The sequence below is a fragment of the Pseudopodoces humilis genome, chromosome 10, assembly GCF_049639895.1.
Source record: "Pseudopodoces humilis isolate 2021_Gansu_Grassland_sample_001 chromosome 10, ASM4963989v1, whole genome shotgun sequence".
Classification (NCBI taxonomy): domain Eukaryota; kingdom Metazoa; phylum Chordata; class Aves; order Passeriformes; family Paridae; genus Pseudopodoces; species Pseudopodoces humilis.
The window spans coordinates 13,616,694-13,638,886 of record NC_142209.1 but is presented as its reverse complement, the minus strand read 5'-3'; the positions used below and the strand labels follow the sequence as shown (position 1 = coordinate 13,638,886).

At 40.3% G+C, this 22,193-nt stretch overlaps 1 protein-coding gene across 2 annotated transcripts in view; it reads right to left on the bottom strand.

Moving 5' to 3' along the window:
* The window catches only part of DPYD (dihydropyrimidine dehydrogenase), a 345,448-nt gene extending 323,889 nt beyond the window's left edge, over positions 1–21,559 (bottom strand). Inside the window, exon 1 of one of the 2 annotated variants that reach the window (XM_005520957.3) lies at positions 21,461–21,559. In XM_005520957.3, coding sequence (XP_005521014.2) covers positions 21,461–21,499 — 39 coding nt within the window. In that variant the 5' untranslated portion in view covers positions 21,500–21,559. Of the gene's footprint in view, positions 1–20,580; positions 20,731–21,460 lie in introns of those variants that run through there. The other variant, XM_088060496.1, reaches the window with a different exon arrangement.
* Between the last annotated feature and the right edge of the window lie 634 nt (positions 21,560–22,193).

Sequence of the window (22,193 nt, the reverse complement as noted above, 5' to 3'; positions counted from 1 at the left end):
AACTCATTTATCTTAAAATGCTTTTACTTGCAAGGACACAAATAAATCTCAGGAATGCAGCCATAGTAGTGGTATACCACATAGTGGTGGTCTGACAACAGAGGCAGAATGAAGTTTGCAGTGTCTTTCACTATCCTACAGTAACTCAACAAATTAAATCCAATTTTTGGAACCAAAACTCTTTTTCAAATCATGCAAGTAACAGATTTCTATAGCAAATGTGACCTCATTTATTTCAAGTGTGAAAGGCATCCAAGAGACAGATCCAGACTCAGGTCTGTGATGGAGAACAAAACCAGGCACATTGTTGGTTGTAACTTCTGGAATTAGTTTGCAAGTTTACATATAAAAAAGCCTTGGCTTTAGCACTACATGTCTCCACGGCAGTGAGTAGCATGTTTTATTCTGTTACTATATGTCAAAGATGTGTGAGACTGACTTACAGAAACATGATGAGTGTGATGTGTTTATGAATATTATATTGTGATTCTACCTGATTTTAAAAATCTGCTTCAGAGGGTGATAATGATGGAACAGTCATCTCTTGTATTAAGATTTTATTGTGCTGATTGTGTGGACTTTCTATTTTAAATGTGAAGGAGTCGCTTTTTCTTCAACTATTTAATGTCTTACTCTGAACTGATTGGTAATGAAATTTTCACACAAAACAGAAACCTCACCTCTTTGAAAATTCTACCTGCAAACAACAACATAGTAACTCTCAGCTTGCCTAAAGCACAAAGGTAAAAAGTGAGGTACAGCATTCAAAAGACATGTAGACTACATACTGTTGACTTTCAGAAGGAGTTACAGGATATTACTGGATGTGGTCCTGCAATTCCAGCACCAGAGACTCTGCTCCAGTTCAAGATATTCCCCAGACGAGTACCTCAGGCAAGACGAAGCAACCAAATGCATTCAGTGGTGATTTATGCCCATTTATTTTGCCCTTAATTAAAACAGAGCAGGGACATCCACATAAGGGATATCTCAGTGGATACTTGAATTTCTCAGAATGATCTAACTCAACTGTCAGAGCATTATCTGACTGTTGAGTGCCCAAATTATCCAAGCTGGGCAGTAGGTTCTGAATCACATAAAAACTTCAGCAAAAATTTGTCTACTCTCTTTTGTAATTGCTTAATGCTTGGCCATGAATATTATAATTATTTTAGCAAACTGAAATGAATTGCAAATTTCTAGCAATAAACTGTAACAGATGTACTCCACTGGGTACAGCACCAGTTGGTTTAAAACATGGAACAAATGGTGGGGCAAGCCAAGGACGGAAGAATCCCCATATGTTTGCTCCTGTTGGAATTCTGCAGCAGGAGCACGGCTCCAAGCGCAACAGTTGCAGAAATCCAAAAGGACTACATATCATACCATGTCCCAGAATTAAATCTGAAATAAAACTGGCACAGAAAATACTAAATCACATATACAATATAAAAATTGCTTATATTGACACTACATAAATAATATACTACGTGCCTAAATCTTGGATTGCTAACCAAAGTGGCTGCCCTAGCTAAAGGTCCCCAGTGTTTAAGAAGAACTTAGAAGTTAACTGCTTAAATGGGAAAATAATGGAAATGCTCTTGGGTCAGTTGAACTGTCAGAAGTGAAATTAGTGAGGGTGTTTTCTTCCTATTAATTTCAGTTCCCTGGTTGGCTTTTCACAGCTTATGGCTAGTCAGACATTTAGTAAATTTAACAAATAAATTCAGATGGGTCAGCCAGTAAGTGCAAAATTACTGAGAAGAAAATTCTAGAGTATGTATTGCAAATAACAATGAATACACACAACTAAACAAAAATAAACCACCTGGATATGTAAGAAAGAAAACTTGAGACCTCAAATCTCTCAAACACACTGGTCATCAGAGCAGGGGAAGAGTTCATTGATGAGGAGAATTATTCAGGCACCTGCAATCTTGTTTGTCTGAATCCCATTCTTATTCTGCTATATAAATACTCATTCCTGCCAGATGAGCTGTTGCTTGATCTCTCCAGATGTTGAAAGAGCAAGACTCAAGTTCCCCAACAGAGGATGGGGGTGCATAATGCATCCCTTTTCAAAGTACTATGAACTTTAGATTTCACATTAAGATGCTATTTGTATAGCAACGAAGAACCTATGAATTATATCTTTACAGTTTTACATAACTGGCTCCATTTATTTCATTAATAGTAGATATAAATCCATTATCATTAGAGGCTGCAAATCAGAAAATAAGGATACTTTATTCCAGTAGAAATCCATTGTGGTACTCTGTTGAAGAAAGAAACGGAGCTACAAGTAAGGACATAGAAGTGAATTGAGCCCACACTGAGTTTGTGACTCGTGGCATAGAAGCACAACATGCACAGTCAAGTTAAACCTGCAGCTCTGCACAGCGCTGATGATTATGGGCACCATCAAAGTATTATACTTTCCTTCACTATTACCATAGATTAATTTGAAGACTTCACTTTGGGAAAAAAGCCAAGGAGCCCATCTCTGTGGAACACAACCCAAATATATTTTGCAGAAGACTCCCTCAAATATAATTACCTTAAGGAATTCCTTTAATAATTACCCATGACAATGATTTCTTTCAGGTCTTTTAAAAGACAACAATTATTATGAGCTACAAAATATAGAAGAATGGTTCAATTTCAGAATATATCCTCTTCTAGAAAGGAATGTATTTGTTATGTCTAACAGATATTGATTTAGGTTGCAAGTATCCTAAAATGCAATAAACTACTCATATGTAATGTACATTGAGAATAACTAGCATGTATAAGTCATTTTTACAATTTTTAAATTTTGAGAATTTAGTGATAGATGGTTATGTTGATCTGTGCCAATAGCAACATAGCTTTTTATATTAAACTTACCATAAGCTATTCATTAGATGTTTATTGCTTAGCTTCTACTTTAAATGGCATGATTAAGAAGTCTACACAAAAAATACTAGCTCTAATTTTCACTATTATCTATTAATGAAAAGGCTGTAAAAGTTTTGAAACAGCATGTTATATCACAGTGAGTAATTTATCAGGAATTTGAATTAATATTACTCCAAGTAAGTGATTTCAAAGCAGTCATCCAGGATAGGATACACTCTCCAGTTGGGAATCCTGTCTCTGATACAGCACTTTCAGGTAAATCATGACAGGTTTGGCACATGCTCTGCAGTGATGCAACATAAATTTCTAAAGACATTTAATTTTGCTTTTAATTTTATTAAAAGTGTCACACACTTTTTATTCTCATCTCATAAAGCCACTCTTTTCCTAAAATCAGAAGAAGCTGTTTCAATTAAATGTGATCCTTAATTAAGTGCATAGTCAGCAAAATAAAATATAAAGTTATGGAAGTACTATGCTCACTGGGAATGCTCCAGAGCCAGTGAGGACTGACAGAGAGGCAGAGAGGGGATGTTGTTAAGAAAAAAAGTATGATTTAGAACACAGGTGGGTCTGCAGTAACTTTAAGACAGTCATCAAACATGCTGTGAGTCTAGGAGCCTCTTTGTAAATTATACGACATTAATTCAAATTTTGAAAGCTTTTCTTTAAAGCACTACAGTGTGAAATGTTTGGCTTTTCTTTTTTCTCCCCAAAAGTAAAAACCTTAGACAGGTATCCTGGTTATGAGGACTTTATCTCTCACTCAAAACAATAAATTTGGAAAAATTCAGTAGTTAAAGATCATTCTTTTTTCTGGAGAGCCTCCTACTGCAACCAATGAGTTGCACCAGGAGCATTTAGTGCTTAGTAATCCTCATATTTGTTACTGCTCATTCAAAGCCAGAACAAGGATCACAAAATCTATCTTCAGGCTCTGTCACAGGTTGTGATATTAAAACTGTGTAAAATCCTTAAAAAGACAAAGTAAATTTTTGGTCATTTCAAGGATTCTGTGGACTTCCTGTAGCTTTTTGGGAAGGTTTCCTATGAACAGCCCCAAAACACCTCCTGAAGTTCAGCACAGATCAATAGGTGTACTGCCACAGTGAAGCTGTGGAAAATGCAACAGTTCACACGCAGACACTGACTGGGTATCAAACAAGGTCCCATGTGTCAATCTCCTTGTTTTAGTATACAGATCATTTCCCTACCCCAGCCCCTGCAATACACAGGCTATATCCTGATTTAATCCAGTTGCTTCACAGAGCCTCCTCAGCTGAACACTTTTATATACATCAATTAAAATTCGGGAGTAGGCCAGGCATGCTAGGGAATGCATGTGGAGAGCAATTTAACCCACCCCATTCCATTAATCTACCCAATTTCCTTAAAAAGAGTTGTAATCTCCCTCACAGCAAGTAACATTAAATGTATTGCAAGATACATATGGTCACCAAGTGAACATAATGAGAACATATTTATTTTTTCTAAGAGTAATGAGCATACTAAACAATTAATTTCAAAACTATGCAAGTGTTAATTCACTGACAGAAACAAATACCTGGGGCTTCACCACTAATATTTTCTAGTGTATCTGAATATGAAACTAATTGTATAATTGCTATTCAGTCAAAGACTAAAGAACTCAAACGGATTTGTTTTCATGGGATTAGATGACCCACAATAAGGAACTTTCTCGAAAAATCATATCAGTGCTGAAGATGACCAAGCCATGAGCTCCTACTAATATCTAAGCTGAATTGCTAATTCACATTTTACTTCTCACATCTACTTTACTTCTTGGAAAGTCCCCATTATGCATAGAAGTTTCATTACCAAATCAGAAAGAACAAGTTCTAGTCATAGGATAGTTTGTTACACTAGAAGATAAACACAAGATTTAAAAAAGTATGTATCTATGGTGTCATGTCTTCCCAAAGCTAGGTCTGTGTTATTTTCCATTATTGAAAGAATACAGGACAATGCTGGGAATCTCTCCCATATGTTTATTTAGGACAGAATATCCCACAAATTGATACTTGTGTCAAATGTGTATTTCTTTACTGAAGATCAGAACTGATGAGAACCTTTACAAACAATTTATGCAACCTGGCTGACAATGTATCTTAGGAATTCATGAATTCATGCAAAAATATCAAAAAGGTAAAAAAGACCGTGCTTTCACAGTAGCTCAGGCCTGGTTTAATTGTGAAGCAACAAAGGCCAGAGAAAGCTTGATGAAACGTGAAATGAGCACAAATGTCAGAGGAAGAATGTGGTCAGCCTTAGGAAAATGCAAGGGAAACCCTCAAGAAATTATTTTTGTAAATTACCAGGTATGTTTTCTGTTAGTGAGACAAACAGCTGCATACATGAGCAAAGTCACAACTGACTGTGAACATATTTTATTCCAATATATCACACATTGTGACAGAGTGTAACCCTCTCATCTCTTTCAGTAATGATAAACTCATTGGTGGCCCCCTGTCCATGCCTGAGAACTGGCCCTTTATACTACAATAGCTACAAACCCATCCTCAAGGTCAACTGAATAGGAAGATGGGGCTCCACTACTTTGAAGAGACAAGCAGCCTATGAACCAGTGCCAGGAGAGCAGCAGCATTGCAGCCTCCTGAGAGACAGGATGGAGATGCCAACCTGCTCAAGGGACTGAGGCCTGACCCTGAATCCCACTGTACATATGGGCACAGGGAGCTCAACCCCAGCTGGAAAAACACTCAACTTTTAATCACAAGACAAATTTCTTCTTTGAGCCACACAAGCTCATAGTTTCCAAATGGAGCAAGAACTAAGGCCCATGGATGACCTAGTGATATGCATACGCTACCTGTGCACTGCCATATGCCTTTAACATAGCATTTAAGTGCTGTATCTTCATCTTTACATTTCCACACAGATTTAGATTTCCCCATAAGACAAACTGCTGACAGCAGAACTAACACCTTTCTGGTTTCTTGCATTCCTTACATAGTTTCTAATATTTAGAGAAAGATAATTTACCCTGTGACACCCTCATAGTATACCAGTATCCTAGAGGTGTCGTCCTAGATCCATTACTAGGTACTTAGTGGGATTTTCAATTTTACCACTACAGAATTTCTTGGTTCTCTGATTTTCCTGCTATATGTAAACACTACATCTTAACAAAATGAGCAGTTTTCTAAATCACTCCCACAAAAGTTGGGAAAGTCTTAGTCATGAATATGTCTATGTTAACAAAAGTGTTTTATACTTTATGCACTTTCTGTTACATAAACAAAGTTAATGCATTACACATTAACAAAGTAGCAAAATTACACAACCCTAAGCAAGGTTTACATAATCAGGCTGTCACCTTAACTTTAAGACTTAGAGCTTGATTTCTCTAACTCAGCAATGCATTTGTGCTAGTTTTTACAGCAAATTCTGAAAGGTTTATTAAAATGAAACCCAGAAAGTGTTACTTGTTTCCCGTAGATACCAACCACTCTCCTCTATGGGAAGGGCTCTGGGTGGTAAATTATGCTTCTGGAAACTCTGCATGCTACCTCCTTGACACAACTAATCTCTGCAGAAGTTCCTTGACCCTTACAGGGAAAACCAAAGCAAATGCTCACCCTCCAGGCTTTACTGAAGTATCCAAGTAGTACCAGTATCAGAATCAATTATTCACGCATTTAACAGAAGAAAAAAAAAAAAAAAAAAAAAAAAAAAAATGCAGCCTAAAGCAGCTCAAACTTCACCACTACACAGGATCAGTTCTGAGGCTCCTCCAGGGACACCCTGCTCTGTGATAAGATTGCATTTTCACACTATAAACAATACACCACATCCAAAAATGTTAGCTTTTACATAGCAAACTCTGAGAAGACACAGCTGAGCACAGCTCTGGCTGATTTACTCAGCGTTGAATTCACTATATGTATTCATTTGGCTGAATAAAACATTATTTACAGCCTTTAAAAGTAGAAGGTTTTAAAATTTTGTACAGCTATCCTTGTACACATACAGTTAATATTTTAGTATTTTTTTCTCCCTAACTGGACAGTCTTTAATCATCCAACTAACTGTCAAAGTACCAAAAAACCCAGAGCAACTCATGTCACAGCCTTGATTCTTAGTTTCATGACTGCTGTTACTTTAGAAGTAAGCACATGCATGGACTCCAGTCTGCCATACCCACTACACTCAAAGTCACATTTTTTCATTTTCCTTACAAAAACATCTTCCTCCTTTACAAATCAAAACTTAAAGCTTCAGAAAAAATATTAGGTTTGCACCACAGGTAGAGCAGAACTTTTGGTTTCCTCAGTATAAAATTGATTTATGTCTCAAATGCTTGCACATTAAATTGCTCTGTCACATGAGGAATACAAATGTTATTTGGTAACTGCTCACTCTCACAGAGAATCATTTATTGAAAGGATCACAGCAAAAAGGATCGTTATCATACACATACATTTACATCTCACTTCTATTTTTCTACAAGACAAACAGATCACAAGACAAAGCAAGTTCAGTTGCCTTTGAAAATAAACTTTGTCAGAATCAAAAAAAGGCCATTGTACCCCCCATAATTGAATCTTTGAATTGGACCCTCAATTGTGAGTGTTTCCTTAAGTAAAACCCAAACTTGCATTAGAGACACATCTGTTAATGTCAAGTGAATGCTCTACCAACTTTTGATCAGAGGAGAGAAATTAGCAAAGTTAATACTGCTTAAGTTTAATTATTGGCAAGATCAGTGGAACTAATTTTAGCTGAGCAAAGCAATATTCCGAGAACTTTGTTAAAAGGTGATTTTCAAAGTCCCATAAATGAACTTGAAATGCAAGGATGAGAATAACAATATACATCCAAAAGATCTAGTACATTCAGTGCTTGAAACAAATGTGAACATTTGTACTTGTTCCAAGATTATGCCAACTATCTATCAGTACTAACTTTCTAAATCTGTTCTGACATGAAGAAGTAGCAAGTAAACCTACCTTTTTGTAACTACTGTGCAAACTTGTACAAAAATTTCAGTAGCAACTGTTTAATACAATGGTAAAATGCAAAATTGACAATAGGACTACAGATTTTCTACTAACTGTGTATACACCAGAGCATCCTAATCAAAAAGGAAAAAGAGAATTTGCATGTAGAAATAAAACAGAAATGTGAAGGATTTGTTAATTGTATCCTATAAACAGTACGTATATGTGAAGTAATTTTATAAAATATTAAATGCCTGATAATTGAAAAAAAAACCAAACCCACACATAATTTTCAAGCAACAAAATTTGACAGCCCATGCAAGTAAGACAAGAGGAAACTGTTGCCAGTTTCTCCTTTTTGTTTTAAAATGTCATTGTCTTCTTTTGCAGAAGATGTTGCCACTTTAAGGAAAGAAACACGACACTCTGTGAGTATATGAGGACTCAAGTGTTATACATGAGTGGAACATATATTGGTAATAGGAAATATAGAAAATTCCTTGGCATTCTTCATTCTTACAGTTTTGATTTTCAAATCTTACTGACATTAAATACTGATGAATGTGTGGCGAGGAAGCAGAGGTGAGACTCTTAAAATAATGAGATAAGGCTGCCCAATCTAGAAACATGCCAGCAAACATTTGGATTCTGATCTATTATACTTTGTCCCATGCTTATAGAGAAAACTTACTTTTAAATACTTATTAAATAATGTTGTATGTAGAAGCAGTATTTTCTAATTATTTTACCTATTAAGCAAAATTACATGTCTGCGGTGAGACCTCTGAATGGGGAAGAGCTATTTTTATCATTTGTAAGGTTTTCTAAAATTACAGTGAAGTATTTCTCCTGTAAACATATTGTAATGATTCTAAGTCTGTGGATTTCAAGCTGCATCAAAGTTTTGGATTTCAGAAAAAATATAATTCCCATCTTGCTGGCAGGTCCACATTCTCTTTCCTAGAACAGAAGATAGAAGACCACAAAGCTATCATTCAATCAGGATGGAAGTATTAAAAACCATTTGTTTCAGAGCAGCATCCCTTTGTTTGCTGTTTGTTATGAGCAGGAGCACATACTGCAGAGAAACAGGAAAAGCTGTAACAGAAGTAACATTTTTTTAGAAATTATATCAAGGAAAGGCACCTAGGTTACTTTTCTGTAAGTACCATCTTCCTGAACTTCTGAAGCCTGACAGCTTCAGAAATGTGGATTTAGTCTTTACTTCATGGTTTGGGTTGGAAGAAACATTGAAGCTCCAACCCCCCTGCCATGGGCAGGGGCACCTTTCACTACACCAGACTGCTCAAACCCATTCAACCTGGCCTCGAACACTGCCAGAGATGAGGCACCCACAACTTCTCTGGGCAACCTGTTCTGCCTCACCACAGAGACTAAAATATTATAGTTTATGACTTAAACATATTTATGAAAGATTTTTGCCTATTATAGCAGAACAGCCCCTGAATGGGGCTCTGAGAGGCCCTGGACTGTCCTCTGATGAAGATTAAGTAATATCTCAGGGATGGGGACATTATATACAAAATACAAGCCTAATACCTTCAGGGTGGAGAAGCCCCAGGGCTATCAGCTGCCAGGCTCACACAGACCCTTGCACCAAAGGGTGGGGAGACATAGGCTTTGGGTGTGTGTTGGAAAGCCTCTGGTCAGAGGCCCATCCTCTGATGTGCAGAGGAGCCCAGCTGAGGGGCCCTTCACCTGGGGGAAAGCTTATCCACAGCAGAGAGGGTGACAGTGACATGGCCCATCAAAGGGCCCCCCAAAGGAATCCCCAGACCCCGCACCAGAACACTGCAATATGATGCAACAGACCCTCTGTGTTGCAAGGGACAGTGTCAAACTAGCCCCCTGCCAGGGAGGCCCGTGGGCACTCCCACCTGGCCCACAGTGTATAATAATCCACGGGATTCTAACCTCTTTGGCATGTGACAACGTGGCACTGTGTGTGGCAGCCATGGCTCTCACCACCAAGAAGACTGGATGCAGGGGAGCAACAAGACATCATTGGGACCCTTGGATGGAGGTAGGGATGGGTAGGATCCACCTAACCCCTGTCACTCTCCTCCTGTCTCCCCATTCACACTTCTTTTCTTTCTTCCTTTCTTTCCTTTCTTACTTTCTCTTTGCCTCCTTTCCTATTAAACAAAATATATCATTTTTTTTGGCACCAACATCTAACCTCGTTTGGTTTTAATCTCCTTTTTGGGTGTATTTTGAACCTTCTAAGTTCTTTCCAGTTTATACACAGAGACTTAGCTTTCTGAGCTTTTCTGCATTTAAACTGGATCATAACACCCTCAAAGTATAGAATTTCTTCCTAACATCTCATCTAAACCCACTCCTTCAGTTTAAAGCCAATCTGCCTTGGCCTACTATAACATGTCCCTCTCCAGCTTTCTTGTAGGCCCTCTTTAGGAACCAGAAGGCTGCCCTAAGGTCTCTCCTGAGCCTTCTCTTCTGAACAACCCCAACTCTCCCAGCCTGTCTTCAGAGGAGAGATATTCCAGCCCTCTGATTGTATTTCTGACTTTCCTCTAGACTCACTCTAAAAAGTCCCCATCTGGCTTATGCTGGGGACCCCAGAGCTGGGTGCAGTACTCCAGGTGGGGGGTCTCACAAAGGTAGAGTGGAAGAATCACCTCCTTCAACCTGCTGGACACACTTCTTTTGATGCAACTCAGGATATGGTCACGTCATGTTGCCAAGTCATGTTGAGCTCTTTCCACTTGACTTCAGGTCAGCTCTTCCTTTAGCTATTGTTTCCTCCCTTCTCCTGAGTCAGGGCCTACATTCACAGACAGGTAAGCTTTGTGAGTAGAGCAGGTGACTAACTCCAGGAGTGGAAGTTGCACACCCAATTAAGCTCCTTACAGCACCTGAGGAGGAGATTCACAGCTGCCAGTACACCAAGCAGGACACCTTAGCTCAGTGTGACAAAACACCAAAGAGACAGTGGTACACAACCACAACACAACACAACAGCCACAACAGCGGCTCTCTCACCCTCCTGGACCTACACACCAGCTGGCAGCCTCTAGGATGGTGGTTCTCAGCATGAAACTCTACCTAAGTTTAAACACTTACCTCAAATACATGAGATCCCTGCTTCCATTTAAAAAAGGAAAAACTGGGGAGGAAGACTCACAAATAATTAGAAGAACAGACACTTTTGGAAAATAGTCTAACCATTACTGAAGTCACCCCTGGAACAAGAAGGCCTCCATCCCCATGTTCCTGCCTAGTCCTGCACAGGATGGGAGGCAAACCTGGATGAGAAGTTGAACTGATTTGCTGTTCAGCTAAGATTATAAAAGCAAATCAGAGAACAAACATGACAAGAATGCTGCTCCAGCACTAAAAGAGTTTTAGCCCAACTCTCAAGATTTCTTATGTATTTTTCACTAAGGACTGATTGAGTGCACAGAGAACATTATACTGGGAGTTAAAGATGATCTAACTTAGCTTTTGTGTAAATACCTCTTGGGGTTCCTAAATCAATTCATCTTATCTCCTTACCTAATGCCATGATTTAGCAGCATGCAAGCTATTCTGCTTTACTTAAGAAGCGGTTCATATTCTACAGTCTTCCAGAAACTCTTTCTTAGCATACTCTATCCTAACAAAAGAGCACTGGCCCTTCAGCACAGTATTGGTTACTGCTGACTGCTGACACTTTACTCAGACTATAGATACTTTGAGAAGAGATAATATTTTCATTTTTTTCTGTTCTGTATTCATTATATTTCTGCATTTCATGACCAGCATTCTAGAACAGCTTCTGTTGTGGTTATCTTCTTTGCTTTTTTTTTCTCCCAACTCTTTTGTCGCTTTCTCACTTCCATCTGTTTTGAAAAGCTATGCTCGTGCTTACTAAAATCTTTCAAATTTTGCATTTTCAATTGGAACTGAAAAAAGGGCAATAGCAAACACAACTTTAAAATGGAATCAATAAGCCTGGGAACCACTTCTAATCTCCTATCTTGTGTTCCTGTAGCATACAGACATATCCACATGCAAGTGTGTGCATGAATTTGCACAAGGCTACTTTGTCCCTCTGGTTCTTAAGTCTGTTGAAATTAACAGGGACATTCATCTTAGCACTGATGAACAGATTTGTTAAGGCTAAAATTAAATCTTGTATTCACCTGTAATTATATTCCAAAATGTTACACTACACATGATCTTTTGAGCACAGATGCTCACACCAATTACTGATAACAATCCATGAGAGTTAGTATATACACCTAACAAGACACACCAAGAAGGACAGCAGGCTCTAATTTCATCAGTTGAAAACCATGGAAAATCTGGTCCTCATTCCCATTTTTGCCCTGAGCAGTAAATCTGCAGTATTCTTCAATACTGATTTAATTTAGAATTAAGAGTTTTCCTCAATATGATGGCTACACTCTATCTCACAAACCTAATTTTTAACCTTAAAATGTGACATAATATGAAAACCGCTGACACAAATAATTGACTGCTTTATTATAAATAGAATACTTGAAGTTATTTTTAAAATGCCTCATAAATCCACATTAAGTCTACTTTATTGATTTCAGGAAAGTTCATTTTATTTTCATAGTCATAGTCCATGATCTGTGCACTTAAGAAAAAACACTTTTTTCAGTTTTAACTGTCATTGAAATATCCTTCATTTCAAAGATATCAAGAAATTATCACTATTCACTTTCAATACAAAGCCTCTTACATTTCAGCTGTCATTTTCAAAAAATCATACTGAAAATAGTGTTTCTAAGCAGAGTTCAGTTGCAGTGTAATAAGTAATAATTTCATCAATTAGCAGTATTCAGCATCCACTGAGAGTTCTCTCACTATTATTTTATTCATAGAGTCCTTTGTGGAAGTAGCATACTAAAAAGATCCATTTATCCTTCAAGGTTTTTCATAAATGTGTCATACATCTTAGAAAACAATTGGTTATTATTCTTGCTCAATCTAAATAACTATAATAACTTCCAGGTGTAAAACCTCTCTTCATACTTCCAATCTTCTTTACTCCCACTATGGGTCTACATTTTTAATAACTTATTTTAACACTTCTACCTACTTCCACAAATGAATTCTGGAATTTTGCATGGATGCTAGACATGCCTGGATGGAAGGGTAGTCAGCTTATTGTTAAGAGCAGAATAGAGTTGGGTTTCATAGAATGCCCTTCACAATCAGTGAAAACCCAAGCATTTTATAATGAGCAAAATGCTAGTATATAGATGCTAACAGTGCAACGGCTGGACAGGAAAATGATGTGATTATTAAATTCAGCAATAGCTTGCTTTCAGTGCATATTTTATTTCTCCTTCCCCATAGATCTCTCCACATACTTCTTAGCACTTTTTTCCTCTCTCAGAAGCTCATCCTGCCTTATGTCTTTTCACTGCAAGAGTGCAAAGGATTCCCTTCAGAGCACAATATTCTCATTCCTTAATCAACTGACAGAGATGGAGTTGGGCAGCACGAGGACCTCTCTCAAGGCTGGGCAGACAGCCCTGCACATAGTGCACAGCTCAACAGAACATCTCTGTCTTAGGAGACATGCATCTCCTACACAGCAGCCTGCTTCATTCTCTCCACATTGACCAAATGTTTTGCTGACTGAGAAAAACCCAGCCAGGACAGTTCATTCCAATGGATGTTAAAATTTAAATAAAGCCTCTCAGAGCACAGTTTAAAAAATCACACCAAAAACCAAGGCAAACATGCAGCAATATATTAATAAACTAGGTACCACAACAATGTCTCTGCAAATGGCACAAAGTCCAATCTCCATGATAAATATAAACCTAATGACATTGAGTGTGTGACTAATTCTTGAAAGAAGAGTGTCCTTAGGAAGAACACATTAACATCAAACTTTCAGTTTTTCCACCTTCTGCAGTCTCAAAGTGGTGTGCACAGGTACCTCTATAAAAAAAAAAACCCACACACACCAACAAGACACATAAATCAGACAGGTTGGCTGCCTGGACACTTTGCTCCTTAATTACATATATAATTGTTTTTGAACCTGAAATTAAAATGTCAGAATGCACATGAACAGAAGCATGATTGCCTTTAACTGATGACTAGCATCCCATCTAAATGGAAATATTTAGATTCATCACCTAGATACCTTTTTAATTTGCTTTCAAATAGAGTCACAGGCAAGCATGTCTGCCTTCTCCCATTTGCACTGTTGATGTCAAGTTGAACTGGAAAGGCCAACCATTTCAATGAACTAAAATAAACGTAATTTTAAGGTCAAGTCACTTGTAACACTTCAGGCAGCAAATGTCATACTGAAAATAAAATTGAACCTTGGCTTGAGCAGAGATGAAAGGTTTGGCATTTCAAGGACTTCATTGTGTTTGTCACTTTAAATCTACAAATTAAATACCAACATCACATACATTAATATTTATCAAACTAAGAACGCTTTCTGAAATTACATCTTTAAATACAGGAAGTATTATCAAAAACAAAATACTTTTATAGGTGGGCTTACTCTTAATTCAAATGGTGAAGTCTCTGCATGACCTAAAACCACTTGAAATTCCACATTGGCTTAGGGAGGCATCTATGACAACGGTAAGAACCCAGATGTTTCACAAGAAGGTCTAAGTATTTTGACAGAGGAAAGAAGTGAAATTGCCAAACTCAGACCACAGCATAAGAGAACAAGGATATTGAATATGTAGATTATTTCATTTGTGATTTACGATTTGGATAATATTAAGAAAAAATACCTTTACATCTCTTAATATAAACACTCCTCAAACTTACATGCTTACATTCCCTTCTCACTGTGTCTTCTAAGACACAGTGTCTTTCTTTTGTTGTTACTAAGTTTTGTTGTTTTTTTCTACTCCTACTTGAATCTTATGTTCTTTGCCATATGCAATAGCAAAAAAAAAAAAAATTGGGGTATTTATTATAGTTGTAAGAGTCTATGAACAGAAAAAAAGCAATTTGAAGTTTAAGCTATAGACCCAGTCTGAATTACATGTTATTTCATAAAAGAATATACCTTGCCAATTGGAAGGCAAAATGTTCTTATTTCTAAAAAGCATGATTATGAGAAGAAAACCAGAGAATTTAGTTCAATTCTCCCACTTACTTCTTTAGCTGCTTTCTTCCCCAATCACAATTTGACCTGGATATACATGATTTTTTTTAAAATTTATATTTTGAATTATGAAATTGCATATTGCATTATGGAACTGCATAAAGACCAAGAGGACAAAATGCCCTCCGAGATCTGTGTAGGCAATCTCTGTTGGCACGTTTCACAAACTGATGCTCTGCACATGTAGAGATGCCAGAGATTTATGCTGTGCTGATTTGCAAGAATTCTGCCCTTAGTATAAAAATGACAGCAAATGAAAATGAAAAGACTTTGAAAAACATGCCCACACAAACACCACCCTCTGTGCTTCTGATAAGGCATTTATGGCCAAAGGTTCCTAATCCCAAATGTTTGATTTCTTTGCCAAATCACAAACTTGCCGAAGTCTCATATAAAGGCACAAATCCTGCTCTTCTCAAAGGCGACAGCACAGGGCAGGGAGCAGAGTGTGTAACACTGTACTGATGAAATAAAAAAAGGAATAGAAATCATATGCTAATAAGAGGAGGGAGGTTGCCAGGCAACCAGGGAGGGAGAGAAAGCAGTTTTTGATTTGAACTCAGTGCTGTCAAAGGGTTAGCATAGCCAGAACAAACAGGACATATTCAATCCAGCTTGTCTGCAGCCACCAGGAATTTCAGCTTTTCTCAATATTTTAACTAGAAGTGTGTTCCCAACCCAGTGCCAGTTACTTTTGTGTTCCCTGGGTCATTTTACTGACACTGGCAAAATGGTATAGGATAGGATGGACAGCAGAATTCTTCAAAGTGTTAATCTGAAAAGCAGCAGCTTGTGTCTTTGGGTAGCACAAACTCCACTGCGCGGGTACACAGGCCAGTAGGATGGAGAGCACTAAGCAATCTTGGGTCCAAGCAAACCCCAGTCCATCAAACACAGCCACACCCCTCTGGGCTGCACTGAAAACTAGGCAAATCCTGCCCTGCTGCTAAAACTGCACCCCTTCAAATGCACCTCAAATGCCTGCCCTGCAGTGCTGCACTCTTGTCACAGCCGATCGGCAAAATCCTGCCTCATGGGTAGCAGCTTCCTACATCAGCATGTAGTTATACTTTCTTAAAAGATGTGACACTAAGCAGAGGAAAGAATGAAATTCCAGTTTGCTCTACAACATAAAATCATTATGAAATTTATTTCTGTAACTAGAAGAAAATTAATTTCAGTTCCTTCTTGTTTTCAGAGTTGCTAACTGCAGTGACTACACGTAAGTCTCAGCCGCAAGAAGGGTGGGAACAGCAGTTCTTAAGTGAAAGACCTTACAAAAAGAGTAAAATTCTAAGGATGGGAGTTTAACTCATAAGTAACATTAAAACTCAAAGGTTGAAGAAAAATTAAAAGCATAAGTCAACTTTTTTTCCCGATATAATTATTTTGGAGGGCTTGACTGCTACAATCTGGCAGACTATCGGCAGTAGAGACAACACCACACATAATTCCTTGAGCATCAACAGGATTTGCATATAAAACGTGAAAATATAAAATGTTTAATTCAGAAGACTTTTCTTTCTACTTGCCAGATGAAATTTTAACCTGATGAGTAAATCATTCAATTCTCTAAGAGAGACATGATAATTGTGGTTTATAATCTTCCATGAGGTCTAAGCAATCATGCTATAACTGCTGTTCCACTCAGCTAAGAGTTTATTACAATAAAACCACTAGAACAATGAAAAGGCTTGAGAAATTCATTAAGCAAAAACAGCTAAATAGGAACTTCTGTTTTCTCACGGACTGCTTGTCAAATGACCTTAGGAAGACACAGCCATCAATCTGGAACAGCCATCTGATCATCACAACAAGCTATAAAGCAATACCATAAAAACATTCTACATATTAAAGCTTCATTACGGAACTTCAAAAAACTAACAGTTATCTACGAGAGAGAGAGACACTGCAATAACTAGGGCTTTTAAAAATAAAAGTTTAGCCTAGATCAAAGAAAGCTAGCTTCAGTTATTTATTCACATAACCTTTGCCTAACAACCTTGTGAGCCATGCTGACTTAGTAGTGTTCCCTGCTACCTTGCTGGAGGTTTCCTGTTTTTTACAGTATTCTTTAATTTTCAATCCCTGTCCTTCTTCCCACTGTGAGCATGCCAAGCCTAGCTCTCAGACATACCTTTCTACCTGCAGTTTTTCCACTGCTCTTGTCCATTTGCATTGGGAGAAAAATAAATCAGACAAGTGAAACTTGCCTACCTTGCTGTCCCAGCCCATGCTTGCTAACAGCTACTAAGTATATCTCAGGGAATGACAAACTGCCACTGGCTATCAAACCTACTACTTAAAACACTATGGAATTTGCAGGCTGTACAACAATGCTTCTCGAAGCTTAGGAGCACTTCTCAAGTGACCCTTCCATGCAGCAGGAAGCATGGAACAAGGGACTCTGCTTCCCCTGACTGACTCTGGAACCAGCTGCAGCCCTGGAGTGCAGGTGTGCTGCCTGTACCATCAGCGAGCTGCTCAAACAGCCATAACCTCATCCCACTTTCATTAGGGCTTTCAGACAGCAGTGTAGAACTTGCTGCTGAAGGAACTCAAAATCAACAAACATGCTGCCTGCTGAGTATTGAAGAACTCCTGGAGCCTCTTGGGCTCTCACTAAGGTCAGCGCCCAATGGGCACAGTCTGGCCCCTAAGAAACATTCCTCTGAACCCTGAAGTAACACCAAAGAAATACGTGGGTGAAATATATAACTTTTAAAATAAAAAATGCATGATTTAAGAGCCATTTATACTTTCTGAAGCTGAAGTAAGAGAATGCCACTATAACTATGTTATGCTATGTTCATTGCAAGTGAAAGTGACACATATTTACCCTGATAATTCTCAGACAATTCCCAATTGCAATTTCAGAGCATGGCTCTAGCCCTTCACACCTTTCATTTTATTCTCACAAGTCAAGCAACAGTGCTGGGGTGGAAACAGCTGTACAGCACTCTAGGTAGCCAGCTGCTGGTCTAGCAGGGAATTACTCATTCATCAACACCCAATTCGCCTTTAAACATACACAGCCATGTAAGAATGACAACGCTGCTTCATGCTAAATTGTGTTGGGGGCTGGTTTTAATTGCTGAATGTTTCAGGTTTGTGACAAAGTTTTCAGTTTGTGACAGAGTGCCAAAGCGTCTCCACTCTGCTGCGAAGAAGCCCTCACCAAGGAAGGGTGGGAGACCTACTTACACTTCTCTCCAGATGTAGTCTGAGTGGCAACGAGCTGGAAAGTATCCACTACCCAAACACCACCGAGTGAAAAGACCAGAGACTGCAGAGCAACACTGGAACGAAGACAGGAAACCGCAGCACCCAGAGAACAATGCTAAACAATGTCATTCGAGATTATATCTGACACTTAACCATTTTGCAATTCATTAATTTCTGACTACTTGATTTTACAACTTCAGGTCTTCAAAGAATCCTGAAGATGGCAAAAGATGTAATTATATATGGTTTACACATAATGATAGTCAGGAATTAGGTGAAACAAAAGAGAAGGCAAAAGAATGGAAGACTTTCCCAGAGTATCACTGGGAAGTTTACATGAAGCCTGTAAACATTCTCTGGAACTTAAATGTACATTTAGTGATTTCACATCACAAGTTAGAAAGGGAATGCTGCCCTCATAGTGTAGATTTCAAGAATTCTTGTAAAGATTGAGAGAGATAACAAACAAAAATCCAAGGCAAGTCCTTATACCATAAATCCAAGGTAGGTACTTTCACTTTTAAACAAGCTTTCATTTTGCTTAGAGTATCAGTGTCCAAGGAATATTAGCAGCACACTTTGATAGTTGACTGTATTCAAAAAAAGGCAGTGTTTGGGGTTTGTGGAATTGCCAGTAGTTGAGGGGAGAGAGTTGTTTTGTTTTGGTATTTTGGGTGTTATTTTTGTTTTAGTGTTAAAAAATAAAACTGAAGAAAAGCATATATTTAAATCACAACACGCCTAGTCTTCCACAATTTGGAAAGCAGATTTTAGGAAAACAACTATCTATGTAATTTATTCATCTTCTTTAGTTAGGTCCAGAGGCTAAAGCTGCTGGCTAAGCCAAGCAAGGGGCACAAGATTCCTCAGACACAGTTTCCCAGAATTTTTCTTTTGCAAAGTAACTTGGAGAACCATCAGTGATTTTAGCTATTTCTAGCACAGATTCTTGACTCTTCTTTAACCAATGACATGTCTTTTTTCCAGCCTTAACTATTAAATACATTGTAAAGTAGCACTAGGACTTCAGAGATAATTTTTAATATTTTATTATATGAACTTGAATTTGAGATACTAACCATTGAGATAAGTTCCATTAAATCATTGGTTCAGTTTTTATACTGTAGCCAAGAAAGTGACCAAAACATTCAAGTTGTGCTGCCATTGTTCATGTTGATAGACTCCCTCACTCAACGAACAAATTACTATTTATCTACAATGAAAGGATTAGCTAACACGCACTGTACCTACTTCAAAGACAAAGATAAAATACATTTTTTGAAAATACAGTACTTCCTCCCCCCAAAAAATAAAGTCCTATGCAGGGAGGAAAAAAAAACCTGACCAACCAACAAAAGCCACACAGGGCTGCAATGCTGCAATTAGATTATCAGTAATTATTGATATATTCATCTAAGAGACAAACCATACAACAGCTAAATTTATTCAAACAGATGGGGGAAGGACAGTACATTTAGTTAGAAGGAGACTACGCTGGTTTTTTTGCTAGTTTAAATGACTGCTGAAAACAAAAACACAGGAAGATACTGACCAAAGTTTCTATCTGAAGCCTCAGAATAAAGCAAACACTAGACTTTTCAAAATCCATCAACTCATCTCCTAAAATATGTAGTACTGCATACTATTACCAACACAGGATCCTACCATAACAATGTTCTTTGAGTCTGTCATAAGTATCTAGAAATGCAAAACAATGCAATACAAGAAATATTTTGCATTAAAAATTTAGGGAAAGTACTCAAAAACCCGAACAACTAAAATAAAACCTTTGCCACAGAAAAATTAACTTTAACACTTGAAGAAAAATCCAAGATTGGCTGCTCTGAAAACACTGAGCTGGTAAAAGACAGACAGTGCTGATTTCATACCACAGTGCCTCCCTAATTGCCAGGAAGACTTCTATGATAGTTCACTCTTCCTGTCCATTCCATGCTTCAGTTTTACCAGAGTATCTGTAAGACCATTTCTGGACATTAGTCATGGTTTAAGCAGCAGTTCAGCTAGGAAATGGACTGAACACAAAAACTCAATACAAGAACCAATGATAAAACTCAGTCACAACCGACCTAGAGATGTCTTCAAGTGTGTATTTGTGTATTATGTCTGGGCCTCAATGAACTGCAATAGTTCAACCGAAACTTAATATTTTACACTTCAGTGTATACCACAACAAGAAGTTGTGTCCGGCTAGAACGAGACTATCAACCACAACTTCTTTTATCGTTGCTTTTGTTTTACTAGACTCTTCATAAGGAGCTGAAGTTTACAGCCAAATGTGAAGTCCTGTGAGAGGTGGGAAAATGCTACCTTGAAGTCCAACCTTGCAACCTGGCTAACACCAGCAGGAGCTCACCACGTGTGCCACTGTCACACTCCACCTCAGCTCCGCCTTCCCAAGGCCAGGTCCGGGCCCCACTTCCAGCAGCCGGTACGACCTGCAGCAAGGAATGTCATGCAAAAACCCTAAGTGCCACAGGTGAGAAAGCCACTTGCAGCAAGGGTACTACTCCTGCCCTCCTGTTCAACCTTCCATGCATCTGTTTTGGTCCGAGGAGACTGGGCGCAGTCTGTGAGCGCAGCCTGACCCACGGCGGGACAGCAATGAGCCGGGTCCCGCACAGCTCCGCTGGCCCGTAGGCACCTACGGGACTCAGCCCGAGGCCATCGCCCACGCACCTGAGACCGTCCAGGGCTCAGCAGGTCACGGCTCCCGAGCAGCCCTGCCCCTCAGGAACCCTGCCAGAGCCGGGAGCCCGACCTTGCCGGGAAGACGGGGCTCGGTCACACCCTGCCCTCGAGTTGGCCGGGGAGTGACAGAAGGCGGCGAGGAGAGGGGAGGCGCCGGGCGCCACCCCCTCACGCCCCTCGGCCGGGCGCCGGCCGCGCTCACCGCGGCCAACACGGGGGCAGGGGCACGGCTGGAGCGGTGCGTCCGGCGCTGCCTCGGCAGCCCCTGCCCGCAAGGGCTGCGGCTGCCCGGGGGGCAGGACAGCCCCAGGTGCCGGGGCTGCCCGCGGCCAGCCGGCGCTGCACGGCACGGGGTGTCGGGACGAGGCTCCGGGCACCGCCGGCGGGCAGCGGCGAGGCACTTCCTAACGCCACCAAACTTTACCGGGCGCCGGCGCCGCCGGGCACAGCCCCCTCCCCGCTAGCGACAGCCGCACGTCCCGGCAGGGCGAGTGGGTACCTCAATGTCCACCGGGTCCCGGCTCAGCACACGAGCCATGGTGTCCGCACCGCCTTTCCCCGGCTCCCCGCAGTCCCGGAGTGGAAGGGAGCGGAGAGCGGGAAGAGGCGGAGCCGGCAGCCCGGGCAGCAACGCCCAGGTGGGCGGGCGCCCCCCGCGCCGGGCCGGGGCCGCCCCGCCGGGCAGGGCAGGGCCGTGCCGGAGCCGGGGCCGGTGTCCCGCGGGCGGCAGCGCTGCTGGCCCCTTCCCCGAGATGCGGCTCGGCAGCCGCGCTGCCCGGGGCTCCCCACACACCGCCACGCCGGGAACGGCCCGGGGCCCGCACACACAGCCCCGCCGCTGCACCTCCGCACGGTCCCTGTGCCTCGCCCCAGGGCACAGCCGGCCTCCTGCGCCCCTGCCGCTCTCACTCCCTGGTCGTGGACGAGAAACTGTATGGGGAGGGCAAACGTCACCCAGGCTGTGTTTATCCACTCATGACAATCCCACAAGAGCAGCCTGCACACCAGGGCTGCAGCCAGCTCTGCTGCGCTTGGGCTTACTCTCCTGCCCAGCAAAGAGGGGTGGACCTTTGCCAGGCTTACATCCTTCCAAGAAGTACCGGCCTGCGCCGTCCCTGAACCTTCACCCTTGTCCCCACAAGGACAGCGACCTCCCCCACCCACTTAGGAGGCTCCCCTCGCAGAAGCCATCCAGCAGGTGGGCGTGGTGCGCGAAGGTCAGGTCACTGCCT